We start from the raw sequence: 17,400 nt of genomic DNA, 5'->3' as shown, positions 1-17,400 counted from the left end.
AAATCCCAGATATAAGGGCCTCTGGCTGGGTCACTGGGGGGCGTGGCCAGCCTGCAAACCACCACAGACCCCTGGTCCAGGCCCCCCCAAACCCCAAGGGACCCCCACCCTGATCTGGGACACCCTTCAGGACACACCAGCCCGCCCCTACCCGTATACCAGGCTTCTATCATCCTATCTAATAAAAGAATAATATGCAGATTGACTGTCACTCCAACACACAAGAAGGGCCCCCCCCCCCCCAATGTGGTGATAGATGTCTGCCCCCACGTGGATACAAGATGGCCGCCACAAGATGGCCGGCAGGGAAGGGTAGTTGGGAGGGACCAGGCCTGCAAAGTAGGGTAGTTGAGGGCGATCAAGCCTCCAGGGGAGAGCAGTTAAGGATGACCACACTGGCAGAGGAGGGAAGTTGGCAGCAATCAGGTTGGCAGGGGAGCATTTAGGCATCAATTAGGCTGGCAGGAGAGTGGTTAGGGGGTGATCAGGCTGGCAGGCAGAAGCAGTTAGGGGCAATCAGGAAGGCAGGAAGGCAGGAAGGCAGTCAGTTGGGAGCCCGCAGTTCTGGATTATGAGAAGGATATCTGACTGCCCTGGTAAGATTGGGCCGAACGGGCAGTCAGACATCCTTTGAGGGGTCCCAGATTGGAGAGGGTGCAGGCTGGGCTGAGGGACACACTCCTCTCCCAGCCCCCATGCATGAATTTCATGCACCAGACCTCTAGTCTTAAATAATAAAAGGCTAATATGTAAATCAACTAAACAGCGGAATGCCTGGTTGCTATGATGAGCACTGATTAACAGAATGCAGATGCTCAATGCAGGATCTGCCCCCTGGTGGTCAGTGCGCTCCCACAGGAGGGCGCCGCTCAGCCACAAGCCGGGCTCATTGCTGGCGAGCATAGTGGCAGTGGCAGGAGTCTCTCTCACCTCCGCAACAGTGCTCGATTCCTCAGTGGACATCCTCTGAGGAGTCCAGGACTACAAGTGGGCGCAGGCCGGTTTGAGGGCTCCCTGCCCAGTGCATGAATGCACCAGGCTTCTAGTTTTTATATAAATTACTCTAGCAATTCAGAAGATATGTTTCAATGTACCATCAGTAAGGCAGAGGTCTGTTGGTAAACTATTACTATAATCTAGGCTAGAAGACACAGGGGGCCGTAACTAATGCCATGCTCACAATTTGACCTAATGGGCCAGAGTTTCTTTACAATATAGTGTGTTCTTATTTATTATATTTCCTTGGGTGTTTTTTTTTTTTTAATTTGAAAAATTTTAATTTTTATCCTGCTTTTTATTATAAATACTTTTCTTTGATGCCATCTTTTCTCATTTTTTTGAAATTGTCCTATAATTTAGTAAGTAATTATAGCTTATTTAACCATTCCTCTATGGTAGGCATATTTTAGTATTTAGAATTTTTTAAAGATTAATTTCTAGAAATGAAATTAATAAACTAAAGGGTATGACATGTTCTTGGAAGTTGTCACCACACTGCTTTCTACAAAGATAAAACTTGATGCATTTACCAATACATGTGAGTATTTTTAAATCATCCTTGCCAGATTCTTATTATTTTACTAAATCTTTATTGTTCACATTATTACAATTGTTCCCCCCTCCCCCCATAGTTCCCCTCTGTCCTTACCACCCCCTCCAACCCCCCCACCCCCCGCCCCACTGTCCTCATCCATAGGTATAAGATTTTTGTCCAGTCTGTTCCCGCACCACCCAGAGAATTGTCAGTCCATTCTTTTTCTATGCCCCTGAATCTATTATATTCACCAGTTTATTCTGTTCCTCAGATTTTTTATTCACTTGATTTTTAGATTCACTTGTTGATAGATACCTGGTGCTTGTTGATCATAATTTTTACATTTGCCTATTTCTTCTTCTTCGTCTTCATCTTCATCTTCATCTTCATCTTCACCTTCATCTGTGAAGCTCTTTATCTAACCTTCGATTCGGAATGATAGCTTTGCCGGGTAGAGTAATCTTGGTTGTAGGTTCTTGCTATTCATCACTTTGACTATTTCTTGCCACTCTCTCTCTATATATGTCTTTTGCTCTTGGCATTTTATTTATGATGTGTCTTGGTGTGGTCCTCTTTGGATGTCTTTTGCTCTTGGAGTTTTATTTATGATGTGTCTTGGTGTGGTCCTCTTTGGATTCCTTTTGTTTGGGGTTCTGTGCGCTTCCTGGACTTGTAAGTCTATTTCTTTCATCAGGTGGGGGAAGTTTTCAGTCATTATTTCTTCAAATAGGTTTTCAGTATTTTGCTCTCTCTCTTCTTCTAGCAATCCCATAATTCGGATGTTGGTACACTTGAAGTTGTCCCAAAGGCTCCTTACACTATCTTCATATTTTTGGATTCTTTTTTTTTGTTTGTTTGTTTCTTTGTATTTCAAATCTTTGACTTGATTTTTGCAATCCTCTAGTCTGCTGTTGGATCTCTGTATATTACAATATATTTTATTTCAGTCAGTGTATGCTTAATTTTTAGATGGTCCTTTTTCATATCCTTGAGGGTCTCTCTAAATTTATTGGCCTTTTTAGAAAATTCTTGAAAAACTTTATAATTGTAGTTTTGAACTCTGTATCTAATCATTTGCTTTCCTCCATTTCTTTCATTTGTGACCTGTTTCTTTGTCTCCACATTTTGGCTGCTTCCCTGAATTCATAGAGTGACTTTGTATGCTAGATGTCCTATCGGGCCCAGTGGTTCAGTCTCCCCAGTTACCTGAGGTGGACACTCTTGGTGCACCCCTTTGTGGGCTGTGTGTACAGTCTTGTAGTTAAGCCTTAACTGTTGTAGGTATCCCTGGAGGAATTGACCTCCAGGCCAATTTGCTGTGAGGTTCAGCTGTGTCTACGCTGGGAGAACTGTGTTGGAGACACTTTTATTAGACAAAACTTGCAGAAGCTTGGATGGGGCGGAGTCTCAGGGTGGAGCAAACAGCAATGGCTTCTGGGTCTGGATCTCTGGGTGGAGCAAACAGCAGTAACTTCCCATCAGCCCTGCCCTAAGAGGCCCCTGGGTCTCAGTGTCCCATGGTAATCGCTTCAACCACCTCTGAGAGAAAGCCGCCTTTGAGTTTCACCTGCTACCAGACAGTCCAGTTTCTCCCCGAATGAGCCTGGGTCCACAGATTCTGGCCCGAAACTGGAGTTTAGAGCAGTCAGGAGCTTTTGTTTCCCTTCCAATTGAGAAAGCCAGCTGAGTACTCAGTTGCCAGTCCCCTCTGTGCATGTACCTCCATACCTCTGCCTTCCACAGCTTCTGTGAGTCTCAGTGTGCTTTTTTCTTTCCTTCTGGTTGTAGAATTTCCACTCAGCCAGCCTTCCTGTGGTTCTGGATGATGTCCGTTTTGTCTTTTAGTTGTAGTTTTGAAATTGTTGTGCGAGGCAGCAGTTTAGATATTTACCTATGTCACCATCTTGGTTTCTATCCAGATTATTATTTTTAAAAAATCCTTTTGGTAATTGAACAGGCAGATGACTTCTCATTTTAATTGACATTTCTCTTTGAATATATTCTGTTTTACATTTAAGTTTTTGTATCATCAAACTTTTGAGGTATTTATATAGTAAAAATGTTAAATTCCTATCATGTGTATATTTTCTGCAAGTCATTTACCTTTAAATTTTTAATTAGAGCCTTTTTATTTTTACATAATCTAATTTTCTGATTTGTTGCTCTCTGCTTAGGAAGCCCTTCTCCTATCACATACTTTCAATTTTTTTTCTAGTTTTTCTATAGTTTGATTTTATGTTCTTAATAATATATGGGATGACATGAGAACCTAGATTTTACTTTCTTTTGCAAAATTACTAATTGTACCTACATCATTTGTTTAATAATCCTTCCTTTTTCAATAATGTACTTTTAATATGAGACTCTCCATGCTTTTATTTGTCTTTCAGTTCTTGAATTATTTAAAACCATTTCAGACCTTTTGAACCATTAACATTTTTTAAAATGTTAGGAATATCAGTCTTTTTCCTAAGTAGATTTTAAGGGTTTCCACATCACATTTTATTTCTTTCACAAGAAATATAATTTGTTACTTAATGGCCATTAAAATTCATTATAATAAAACTCTTATTAGTCCCTATTAGTGTTACTCATAGTGGGGTATCCTAGTTTAATTCTTTTTTTCCAGGATAAAAACTGCAGTTATGCAGTGAAACTCCTCAGAGCAAGGAAACCCCTAGGATATGGGGACCTGCTGGACCTCTTTCAGGTGTGTGAAAGTGCATCATTTGATCTCATAGTTATAAAGTTTGCACATAAAATATACTTATTAAACATACAGTGTTAGTCAAAGGAGTTATTCTTATTAAGGGACTTAGGTGGAAAATAATATTTTTTAGCCCCCAAAAAGATATCTTTAAATTTTAATGGAAATTGAAATAGAGAATTTTGATAAAAAAGAGTTGACCTTTTCCTTTTTTCCTAAACTGATAAAAAATGATTAAATCGAGTTAGATGTTCTTTGTATTGCAGGACAGTGTTTTGTTTTGTTTTCCATGTGATTTTCAGAGTTTATACCTATAAAATTTTTATATAAAACTACACTTAAATAGTATGTCATTAAAATTATTGTATACAGAAGGAGGGTAGATATTCTCTCATATAGAAGAGTAAGATTAATTTCTGCTTCTTAGGTCAGCTATCACTTTTAAAAGAAAAAAACCAGTAGCTTCTTCTCCCCCTGATCATTATCTTACTGCATTGCGATCTGGATATGAGGAATATGTTTTTGTATTTGTTTTCATATTATGCCTCAAAAGACAGAATAGATCAATAGATTTTTTTTTATCATCCTGTATAATATAGAAACTTCCCTTTTGACCATTATATTGTCATATAAAGTGGGAGGAAACAAAATGTGGGAAGGAAACAAGAGATATTTTATTACTTTGTGTTATATTAAGAGGAAATTTTAAAAAATTATTTTTATTACTGTATTAAGTTTATCTTCACTTGATAGACTTGGATAACTGTGACTGTCATGGATTCACCATTTCATTATAATTCACCTTATTTTATTCATTCAAAGATGCAGTTTTTCAGTTTAATATTCCCCAAATTGGTATGCAGCATACAATTGATGGCATCTAAGAATCACTGTAGGCCAGGTGGTGTTATAGTTGTTTATTTTCAGTGCATATGTGAACATATTTATAGTTGTTCTTATTAGCACATCTGTTATGTGCATTGTTATCACATTAAGTTTAATTGCCATGTAAAATGTCACCTTAGTATTGTACACAAACTTTCTGTTAATGTCTTATGGTAAGTAAGCACCAGCATCAAAACATAGGTGTTATTAAGAACTGACAATAGTGAAGTACTCTGTCAATAAATGAGGCATCTCCAATTCTCTTGATGGCCTAGATGCTAGAGGATGAAATTGTAAGGAAAAATTTAAGTGATTAGTTAGCACTGTATCATAGTTTAATTGGCACTGATTTACTTTCTTGAGAGATTATGAATATGTCTTAAAACGATTGTCATTAGCCATTCTATTAAAATACATTGTTTTTCCGTCTATGAAGACAGGTTCCCTTTTGTACATTTATCTGAAGACTTAAGGCAGACAACTCTAAAGTGCAGATCATTGGTTCTTCTTAGATACTTTTAACTCTTTCCCTTCCATTTGTATCAAGTCCTGTTTACTTTAAATAGGGGCAACATAATGTGGAAAATGTAGTGGAACCAGGAGTTAAAAGACATTTTCCAATTCTGGCTGTACTACATAATTGTTGCTTGGGCCAAGTCATGCCATATAAGGTCTATTTGGTTATTGTGATACCAAATGAGAAACACATGCTAACATTCTAAACATTATAAATGTGGCTTGTTACTATTGACACTTACTTGCCTGAGCAGTATTTAATAATTAGAAATGTTCAGCTGAGTGAGAGGTAGCCTCTTACATGGCAGGATATTTATCGCATCAGAGCTTTATTGTCATCATTTCAGAATTCATATAAATGTTTTGAGACATTGTTGTGGAAAATTTATGTCTCTGGATTTGAATCAAAACCTTTATGCACAAGAAAGCAAGGAAATAAGGCAAGGGAATCCTTTTGGAAACTGTTCTTCTCCAGTCATTTTTGCCATTTCTTAGCTGTTCTAACTCATCAGTTTATTCTGGCATACTGAGGGGCTTTACAGAGCATGGTGTAAGAAATTATAGTCTTTATTTACCATACCATAAAGGGAATTTTTTGTGTGCATAAAGACAGGAATTTAAATAAAATTCATGTTAACATTGGTCTTATTCTTTTAAAAAAAAATGTTTTATTGATTTTTTACAGAGAGGAAAGGAGAGGGATAGAGAGTCGGAAACATTGATGGGAGAGAAACATCAATTAGCTGCCTCCTGCACACTCCCCATCATGCCCTTGACTGGAATTGAATCTGGGACCCTTGAGTCCACAGGCTGAAGCTCTATCCACTAAGCCAAACCGGTTAGGGCTGCTTTTATTCTTATAATAGTTATTCTGGGTGACTTTATCATAATTTCTTTGGCAAAACTTGTTAAAATTCAGATTATGTCTTTATTATATGTTTTAACCTAAAAAATAATTGATGTGTATAGTACCTTTGAAAGCAATATACCAAAAACATATGTTTAATGTTGTTCTTGATTCATAATTCCATGTTATTTATTCAAATTACCTGAGGATGACAAACCTGTCTTATTTTTGTATAGCCATTCAATGTGTATTGATTTAATTTCATTTTATAAATTTAATTATATATAATTCAGTGTGCACATTTTCTAACCTTTTACATTTTTGTTGCCACTTTAAACTTTTGAAGGAATTAGCTTGGTAGAAAGAGTTAAATTAAGATTTGTAATTATAGCATGTGCATCCAATTTAAAGTAATGTTTCATTAATAAGAGGAGTAATGTTATTGTTTTTAATGAGCTTATTTCTGGAGGAAAATTAGGCTATGAAAATGCAAGTCATCTATAATAATAAAAGCATAATATGCTAATTAGACTGGAAGGTTGCTGGACAAAGCTGCGGTGGCAGAGGCCAAGGCAGAGGCAGTTAGCGGTGATCAGGCAGGCAGGTGAGCATCTAGGGGCGATCAGGCAGGCAGGCAAGTGGTTAGGGAGGCAGGCAGGCAGAGTGGGTAGGGGTGATCAGGCGGTCAGGCGAGTGGTTAGGGGCGATCAGGTAGGCAGGTGGACAGTTAGGGTTGATCAGGCAGGCAGGCAGAGTGGGTAGGGTTGATCAGGTGGCCAAGCGAGCGGTTAGGAGCCAGTGGTCCCGGATTGTGAGGGAGCAAGCCAGGCTATGGGAGGCACTCCCGCTCCCGTGCACAAATTTTGTGCACTGAGCCTCTAATATAATATAATTATAGAGAGTTTCTGAACATCCAAAAGTATGGTGGGATGATGCATATACTATTTTAAATTACTTTTTTTGCTTTCTAATATGAATTTTTATTCATGTTTTCTGCACTATTGAAGGTATGATATGCTTTTCTGAGGCAGGATAGAACTTCTGAGAAGTTAACCTTAAAGAGTATAGCACCATAAGAAGGACCAGTTATATAGTATCAGGAGAAAGGCATGACAAAGCTATAGTTAAGGGATGTAGTTTAGATATGAATTTAAAACATCTATTTGAAGTGTTTTAACTCTTATACTTGATTTTTATTTTGGTGTTAATTTTACATAAAGTTTTTCAATTATTACTGGTTATAATTATATAAAATATATTGCTATTTATGATTTAGATTTAATAATTTATTTTATATGTGTTCCAAATAAAGCATTAAAAGAGAACAGCTCAGAGGTTGTTCAACCTTTTCTAATGGGTTGTGGAACCAAGGAACCGAAGATCACTCAGCTATGTTTGGCCGCCATTCAGAGACTCATGTCACATGAAGTTGTGTCTGAGGTAATGTGAAGATTTTATCTGAACTATGCACCTAAGAATCAAAGCAGTTTTCACAGGAGGAATGAAACATACCTGATATTTAATGTAAAACAGTTTTATGACTACCAGTGTGCTTGAAGGACATAGCTTATTTAAAAAGATTAGCTAATTATTTTGTTATTAAGTACTCATAAGTAATAAAGATGGAAGTGCATTTTTTTTCAAGTCATTTATAAGTATAAGTAGTCCCAGAGAACCACGCATATTTTCATATCACTGAAGAGAATGCCATGTAAAAGGCTAATACATATGCAAATTGTCCCCTTGGGAGTTCGACCATCTGGGACTTTGACCACTCACTATGATGTGTGGTGGCCACCAGGGGGTGGCGTGGAACGTAGGAAGGCTCCGGCTGGCAGTCAGCAGCTGGCAGCCAGGGGAAGAAAGGCCCTGATAAACCCTGATCACTGGCCAGGCCTAGGGACCCTACCTGTGAAAGAATTTCGTGCACTGGGTCTCTAGTAAGTCATAAAATTTTTTTAAGGTAGGAAGGAAAATCTTGACTGTTTCCTAAATTATATGAAATGAAATTGGTTGTTCATTAATGAAATGATTGCATCTAATTTTATGATGGTAAAACAAGGAACAACATTTCATCATTATGAATCTATATCCTCATCCTATATAATAAAAGGCTAATAGGCAAATTGCCTGAACAGCTGAATGACCAGTCGCTATGTCACTGATCACCATGAGGCAGGCAGACAGTGCAGGAGCTGTCCCCTGGTGGTCAGTGCACTCCCACAGGGGAGCACTACTCAGCCAGAGCGTGGCTCATGGCTGCCAAGCACAGCAGCAGTGGCGGCAGCCTTTCCACCTCCACAGCAGCACTAAGGATGTCTGACGGCTCAGAAGTTCAAAAGACTAAGCTGTCAGTTGGACATCCCCCAAGGGCTCCCAGGCTGAAAGGGCACAGGCTGGGGCTGAGGGACCCACCCCCTCTGTGCACGAATTTTGTGCACTAGGCCTCTAGTATAAATATAATGCTGTTAACCTTAACTTTGTACTATTTAAAGTATTTTAATAGAAGTGGTAAATTCTTTTGCCTTTAGTATAGCATTCAAAATAGTCTCAATAAAAAAATAATTAAAATTATAAAGGCATTGTTAATTGAAGTTGAATTTTATTTTTTTCTATAACATATTATAGATAACATTAGAGGTCTGGTGCACAGATTCATGCAACAGTGGGGTCCCTCGGCCTGGCCTGAGCCCTCTTGCAATACAGGAACCCTCAGGGGATGTCGGACTGCTGGTTTCAGTTTGATCCTCGCAGGCCAGGCCGAGGGACCCCACCAGTGTGAGAATCCATGCACCAGGCCTCTAGCATGCATATAAGATATTTGGTTAATCTCTTCCCACCCTCCCCCCTTCCCTCTGAGACTCATCAGTCTGTTCCATGTTTCCATGCCTGTGCTTTAAGCGTCTGCTCCCTGGTAGTCAGTGAACATCATAGTTACCGGTCGAACGGTTGCTTAGGTTTTTATATATATAGATAAGAAACAGCAGACACAGGGAATTTGCATATGTCCAGATTCATCAATGTCCAAACAAAATACTGTTGTAGACATAAGCTTTGATTTTGACTACGTATTTCAGATATGCATGTTGTTATTTGAAAATAATGAAATGGCATATTTTAAAGAAATTCATTTTTTATAAGAAATTTAATTGATTGTAAGTTTCAAATTAGTTGAGAGACGTGTTTGGATCTATATATCTAAAACATAGGTTTTGTTATTGCCATCAAGAAATTCCAAGTGAGGTAATATTTGTATACCTTTTTTTATTTGGGGACTTAAACACTTATAATTTATTTGTTGACAATAATTAAAATAATTGCTTTACAGACTGCAGCTGGAAATATAATTAACATGCTTTGGCAGCTAATGGAAAATAGTCTTGAAGAACTTAAGCTACTTCAAACAGTTCTTGTTCTTTTAACAACCAACACAGTAGTTCATGACGAGGCACTCTCTAAGGTAGGAAACCTGTTTTGACAAAGTTCATAAGTTTCTTGACACAGTATTTGAATAACGTGTGGAAAGAGAAAAGCCTGGTTTGAACCAAAGGTAACTTCTCTGTATCTATTGTGATAATGGACATTGTGGGTTGCAAACCATTGGTGCCTTATTTTCCTCAGACTAAAACTGAAATCAGTTTAGGGTGATGAAGCAAAGCCCTTTGGGTATAGCTGACAGGGTTAATTATGAATAGGAAATGAAAGAAGAAAAGTAGCAGAGGAATACAAATAGAGGAAGAGGAAAGTAAGGGGAAAAAAACGTATTTTGAGGTATCAGTGTTCTCCACAATTGCCTTGAGAATTCCTCTGATAGCTCTCTGTTACCCACTTTTAAAAATAATTTCACCTGTATATGATATGTAAGTCAGATAGTTTAAACCTATCCATTAAATAGCTGAAAAATCAGCCTTTTGGCATTTATACTAGATAAGGTTGCATGTACAATAAGTATTTCTTATTTCTTACTACTCCCATCCTCTTGGGAATATGTAAGTTACTCTATTACTTATTTCACTCTCCAAAAAGTTTTCTTTTAATTATGAGATATTTCATAAGAACAGAGAATAATATAAAGAACAGTCATTAATTAATGGCTTATTGTTTAAAGAATTTGTTGGACTTTTACTAATAGTTCTATTAAATTAGCATGTCTTTAAGGATGGACGGTTTATAAATAGAAAAGTATGCTGTCTTGAGAGTATCTTTTCTAGTTACTTTCAATGTTCTTAGGTTATAATGAAATTTTACTTAATTGCAAATAGCTTATTCTTTTAATCTCATACCTGCTTTATAAAATATTTTATGTATTTTTATAAAGGGATGGGAAGAAGTAGGTTTATAGTTGTGAGAATGCAAAACACAGTTTATTCTTGTATTATCATTTATTAATTATTGTGTTATTGTCCACATGAACAACTGTAAACCTAGTTTTGCCCCATCCTGTATATACTTTGTTGTATGTAATTCTTCTTGGTTTCTAGCTATCAAATTATTTGTGTGTGTGTGTGTGTATAATTTTTATAAAAAATTATTTGACCTACCAAAGCAATAAGAACTGATGATAGTTTTATAAATAAATATTAGGTTACTTTTAATATGGTTAATTTGGAAATGTTATATTTTGTGATAAAAATGAAGTAAAAAATTCTATACGTTTGAAATGTAAAGAGTAATAGTGGTATTATTTTCTTAAAAACATTTGATATAATTAATATAACGTATAGAATTTAAACAATCATGTCTTTCTTAAAAAATGTTTCTTTTTTTTACTTGTCTGTTTAAATATGTTTTTATTGATTTTAGAGAGAGAAAATGGGGGCGGGGGGAAGAAACATTGATGAGAGAGAAACATTGGTTGCCTTTTGCATGTATCCCTAACTGGGACTGAACCCACAACCTGGGCATGTGCCCTGACCAGGAATTGAACTGGCAACCTTTCTGTGCATGGGATGATGCTCAACCAACTGAGTCACACCAACCAGCCAAAAATGTGTCTTTTAAAACTGAGACTTCTAAGAGAACACATAGGAGAAAATCTACCATGGGTAGGCAGACATTTCTTAGGTAGGGCAAAAAGTCCATAAATCATAAAAAGAGCCACAGAATGGGGAAAATATTAAGTATCTGATAAGAGTTTTATCTAGAGTTTATAAAAAATTCTTATAACTCATTTGAAAGACCAATAACCCTCCAAAATGGACAGATGATTTCAGCAGAAACTTCATAGTATAAGATATTTAAATGGCTCAGCTTCAATAAGTATCAGGGAAAGCAAACTGAAACCATAAGGAGATATCATTACACATCCATTAGAATAGCTAAAATTTCAAAAGACTGACCATATCAAGTGTTGAGGATGTGGAATAGTTCTAAACTCATATATACTGCTGAAGGGATTATGAAATTATAAAGCCACTTTGGAAAATTAACAGTTTCTTAAAAGATTAACCTATACTTAACCATATGATGCAGCCATTTCACTTCTAGGTATTTATTTAACCAAGGTAAATATAAACATATGTCCTCTAAGACAGTATTTTTCAACCTTTTTTGGGCAAAGGCACACTTGTTTCATGAAAAAAATCACGAGGCACACCACCATTAGAAAATGTTAAAAAATTTAACTCTGTGCCTATATTGACTATATATAAAGTAATTCTCTTGAATAGGAATCAAATAAACACAAAGGAAGTATTTTATAATTACTTTATTATGAAATATTAAGTAAACAAAATAGTGAAAAATTATAAAATTCTTGTCTTGTCTGCACCTACGGCACACCAGGCAACATCTCGCGGCACACTAGTGTGCCGCGGAACAGCGGTTGAAAAACGCTGCTCTAAGAGACTTGCATATGAATTTTCATAGCAGCTTTATTCACATAGCCAAAAACTGAAAACATCTCGAGTGTCCATCAGCAGATGAATGGATAAATGAATGGATAAACCAAGCCATGCTAGTGTGGTGGCTGAACATCAACCTATGAACCAGGAGGTCTCTGGTTCAATTCCAGGTCTGGGTTGGGGGTTCAAGCCCCATTGGGGTCGTGCAGGAGACAGCCAATCAATGTTTCTCTCTCTCTCTCTCTATCCCCCCCCTCCCTTTTCTCTATCTCTAAAAAATAGTAGGAACATACTTAAAAAAAAAAAAAAAAAAAAAGAATGGATAAACCCATGCCATTGAATACTACTCAAAAATAAAAAAGTAAAGCTCTAGCCCATGTGGCTCAGTTGGTAGGAATGTCGTCTTGTACACTGGAGGGTGGCAGGGCACATACCACATACCTTAGTTACAGGTTTGATCCCCAGTAGTGAAGTTTTCAGGAGGCAACTGATTGATCTCTTTTCTCTCTCCTCCCCTTCCCCTTTCTCCCTCTCCCTCTCCCTTTCTTCTGCTCTCACTAAAAATCAGTGGAAAAAGTCCTAGAGTTAGAATTTAAAAAAAGAATAAAAAAGTATGAATTATACAAAGAACAACATGGATGAATATCACAAGTATTACAAGTGAAAGAAACAGAGACAAATAAGTATATTTGTAAAAAATGCCAGTTGATCAATAATTAAGAAAGCAGATTTTTCCCATTTTGCCTGGGAAAAATGGACTGTAAAAGAGCACAAGGAAACTTTTAGGGTGATGAAAAATATCTGTTGTGACAGTAGTTTCATGAGTGAATAAAGACTCAGAACTCATCAAATAAAAGTTTTAGAAGGGATACAGTTTATTACATATAAGTTACAATTTAATAAAGTTGGTTTAAAAAAGTCTGCTTTTAAAAATGTTTGTTTTTATATGATTAACAAGTTTATTTAGTATTTCTACAGATAATTTAATGCTATAACAAACTTTGAGTACTTGTTATTTGTAAAGTAAGTAATTTTGAGGTAATAAAGCACAGCACCTATTATGTACATGTTAAAAGAACCAAATTGTAAAAGGTGTATTTCACATAACCTTAGCTAAGCTTATGTGACTATATATTTACTAAGAGGTTGAGTTTTTTCAAAATATAAGGGTTTCTGTAGTTTTATTGTATGAAAGGGTAGAGCTTGTAGTATCTGTGATTGAGACAGCCAAACACAAATTATTTAATTTTGGGTTACATCAGATAAAATATAGTAGTCACGTACTTCAGTCTTATTTCACACTAAATGAAAATTGTGTTTCTTGTTTTTTTTTAGGCAATTGTTCTTTGTTTTCGACTACATTTCACAAAAGATAATATTACCAATAATACAGCTGCTGCTACAGTGCGACAAGTTGTTACTGTTGTTTTTGAGAGGATGGTCGCTGAAGATGAACGACACAGAGGTAAAGTGACAAAAGTTGTTTACTTTTGATAGTGGATGATTCTTATATCCATGATTTCTCATTTGTTGATTTTCAGCCTTTTTCCTGTAAATGTAGGCTACCTAAAAATAAGAATACTTTAAAAAATATATTTATCTTAGCAATATTATTATATTGATAATAGCAATTCAAAAAATAAATCTCCCATACTTTTATTATCCTAGAAATCGACTCTTTATTTTTATATTTTCTAATTATACTTTGTTGTTATTCTATAATTTAATGAACTAGTCTCCTATTATACACTTAACATTGTGTTCTAAATTTTGGTATTATTTTGAGTCTTTTTATATAAATTTTTTCCATTCGAATTATTTCTTTAGTGTAAATTCCCAAGAGTGGGCATCCCTCATGTGAATTTTTGCCCTTGCCTATTAATAAGCAATATTTATATAAAGATTAATCTTACTTTATTTTTTCTATTTTTATCAAATATATTATAATTTTTGACTTTTTTTTTTAAGTTTCCTAAAAATTTAGAAACATGTCCTTTTAGAGAGCTGGCAGATAATCTGTTTGTTTATAGTTTTATAATTTGTTAACTTTTAACTATGGAAATTATGTTTTCCCCCCATTTATTATCCTTATTAGATGTAAAACTTTTTTTTCATGGTTAGCTGAAAAGATTGTAAGGTGGACCATCATGAGCAATCTTTCTGCTTTATATAGTCAGGGAGCAAAAGATTAAACTACTTTTTCCTTTATATAGTTTTTTTCTTAAACTTTTGATATCATGTAGTATTTCATTTTATTTGATGTTCTTTTGCTAATATTGGTAAAAATTATTGGAGTACTGCGTACTCCAATAATTATTTCACTTAACCTGAAATTTAACCATTGGTCAGATTTTTCACATTTAGTTTTAGGCATTCTGAATCTGTTGATTTATTAAAATACTTTTACTGACTTTAGTATATTGATTTTTTCTGCATTTTTTTCCTATGGGAAGTGCAGTTGGAATTCTAGCAGTTTGAAATATTAGGAAATTAAACTTAGGGGGAAAAACAGGGCAGTTCTTCAATTTGAATGTTTAATATATTCATAACCTTAATATAATTCCAAGATTGGGAGTTTAAATTGTGCATCACTAAAGACTGCTATCTCATTTAATACTTTCTAATAAGGTAGGACATACTTAGAACCTCTTTCTTTTCAAATAGTCATTAAGTTAACATTTATTGGTTTTTTTTACAGAGAGTAAGGGAGAGGGAGAGAGAATTAGAAACATCAATGAGAGATAAGTATCAATCAGCTGCCTCCTGCACACCCCCTAATGAGGATGTGCCTGCAACCAAGGTACATGCCCTTGACCAGAATTGAATCTGGGACCCTTGAGTCCACAGGTCAACGCTCTATCCACTGAGCCAAACCGGGCAGGGCAATGTTGTTTTATTAGTACTCAAAGAAGTGCTGAGTTGGGAAGCACCAATCTAGCTGACTCTTAGCAAGTTGATACTGTGCCTATAACTGACATAGTAATTGTGGCAGATCTAGTAGTTACTTTATTGAAGATGGTAATATGATAAAGGAATTAACAATGATGATAAACTTTTATATGTTTATTTAATATTTAAAGGCACATTTAAAGATCATGTGAATTTCAGATTCATGAAATAAAAGGGCTAGATTATGGGAGACATGGAAAATCAAATGTGTGGGTAAAGATAATAAACTTGTTAAAATGAATATAAGTCAGTGAACAGTGGTATTTATGACATTTTGTATAAAAATAGATTACAATTTTTTTTTTCCTTTTTGAGGCATATTCTCAACTTATAATTAGTTTATAATTCTATAAACAAGCATTTATTTTAAGCATGCCTTTTAAATAGTATGTAGTATTTGATTTATATAAAGGTCATTATGAACTCCTAAAACTTACTTTATTTGATTGCAGATATTATAGAACAACCAGCACTGGTTCAAGCCAATAGTAACAGAAGATCTGTTAGTACTCTCAAGCCTTGTGCTAAAGATGCATATATGCTTTTCCAGGTATTTCAGTTAATAAAAATAATTTTCATTATCATATATAGTTTTGAATTTTATATTTTGGAATTTTATGTGATTTATTTTTTTAAATGTCAATTTTTAAGATTGTCAAATTTTATAGTGTCAGTATTTTAAAAAATATATATTTTATTGATTTTTTACAGAGAGGAAGAGAGAGGGATAGAGAGTTAGAAACATCGATGAGAGAGAATCATCCATCAGCTGCCTCTTATACACCCCTTCCTGGGGATGTGCCTGCAACCAAGGTACATGCCCTTGACCGGAATCGAACCCGGGACCTTTCAGTCCACAGGCCAACGCTCTATCCATTGAGCCAAACCGGTTTTGGCTAGTGTCAGTATTTTTAAAAAGTTCTGAAACATTAAAGAGCTGATTAATATGAAAATGTTATATTTTAAGGAAATAAAATGAGTAAAATGCACAACTATAAAAGAGGTAACTTAAGGATGACTAGTCATATAAAATAATTTATTTAACAGGAAAGTTTAAATAATAATTGGCTACTTAATATAATTTGTATAAAATACTTGATTTTTTACATTATTTGTTGTGAATAAATCTTTTAAGTAAAATATAATTTATTTGTACTGAAATTTTTATTTTGTGATCAAAGGGTTATTTTAGGAGGATTTTAGTTTAAAGAACATTTGATTAATAATTTATCGGTGTACTCGGTATACTGTTGGTTATGATTCATTAATCTGTGTACTCTATGTAGTCAATAGTTGTATCACTCATTTATCTGTGCATTCTGTTGTCAATAGTTATGTGATTCTTTAAAAGTTTACCTATATAATCAAGTATACAATTTGTCAAAATTTGAATTACCAATGTTTAGTTTCTAAGGAGTGAAAACAACTACTGTATAAGAATAAATTCTTAAAAATTTTATAAACACTGAGTTTTGAAAAAAAAATCGCTTATTCCAGCATATGAATGTTTTATTTATTGTTTGACTTATTTTTCTAGGATCTTTGTCAGTTGGTTAATGCTGATGCCCCTTACTGGCTAGTAGGCATGACAGAAATGACTCGAACATTTGGCCTTGAATTACTTGAGTCAGTCCTGAATGATTTTCCACAAGTCTTTTTACAGGTAAGCCATTTGTAGTATCTTGCAACAAAATTAATCTTAAATTTTTTATAGATATTTTTCAAGAAAGCAACATGTATTTTTTTCCCACATTAATAGAATTATAGCCTTAGACTTTAGACTTATAATAATTTAATGTTATCTTACATTGTTGAAGTGCCCTAGCATCTTGAAATTTTAATATTAAAAGGAATCCCAGGATACTGTATATTCAGGCATTTCTCAGTCAATGAATATATGAGGGAAGGTGGTATGTGACCTATATTTATAATATTTAAAATAGAAGTTATTGATTTTTATTTGTTTATATGTAGCTATATGGTTTTAGATAATTTTTAAAAAATCCACACTCAAGGATATGTTTTTATTGATTTCAGAAAGAGGGGAAGGAAGAAAGAGAGAGAAGAAAAGAGAGAGAGAGGAAGAGAGGGAGGGAGGGAGGGAGGGAGGGAAGTAGGG

General features: G+C 35.1%; 1 protein-coding gene across 4 annotated transcripts in view; it reads left to right on the top strand.

Annotated features, from left to right (window-relative positions):
* MON2 (MON2 homolog, regulator of endosome-to-Golgi trafficking) overlaps positions 1-17,400 on the top strand; it is a 98,990-nt gene that overhangs the window by 15,534 nt on the left and 66,056 nt on the right. For 3 of the 4 annotated variants that reach the window (XM_084877550.1, XM_084877548.1, XM_084877547.1), the window contains 5 exons: positions 7,802-7,929; positions 9,818-9,949; positions 13,668-13,797; positions 15,734-15,831; positions 16,819-16,944. In XM_084877550.1, coding sequence (XP_084733676.1) covers positions 7,843-7,929; positions 9,818-9,949; positions 13,668-13,797; positions 15,734-15,831; positions 16,819-16,944 — 573 coding nt within the window. In that variant the 5' untranslated portion in view covers positions 7,802-7,842. Of the gene's footprint in view, positions 1-4,163; positions 4,245-7,801; positions 7,930-9,817; positions 9,950-13,667; positions 13,798-15,733; positions 15,832-16,818; positions 16,945-17,400 lie in introns of all 4 variants that reach the window. The other variant, XM_084877549.1, reaches the window with a different exon arrangement.

This window comes from Pipistrellus hanaki (assembly GCF_964339955.1).
Source record: "Pipistrellus hanaki genome assembly, chromosome: 3".
Taxonomy (NCBI): Eukaryota; Metazoa; Chordata; class Mammalia; order Chiroptera; family Vespertilionidae; genus Pipistrellus; species Pipistrellus hanaki.
Note: the sequence above shows the minus strand (reverse complement) of the source record. Positions and strands in the feature narration are given on the sequence as shown.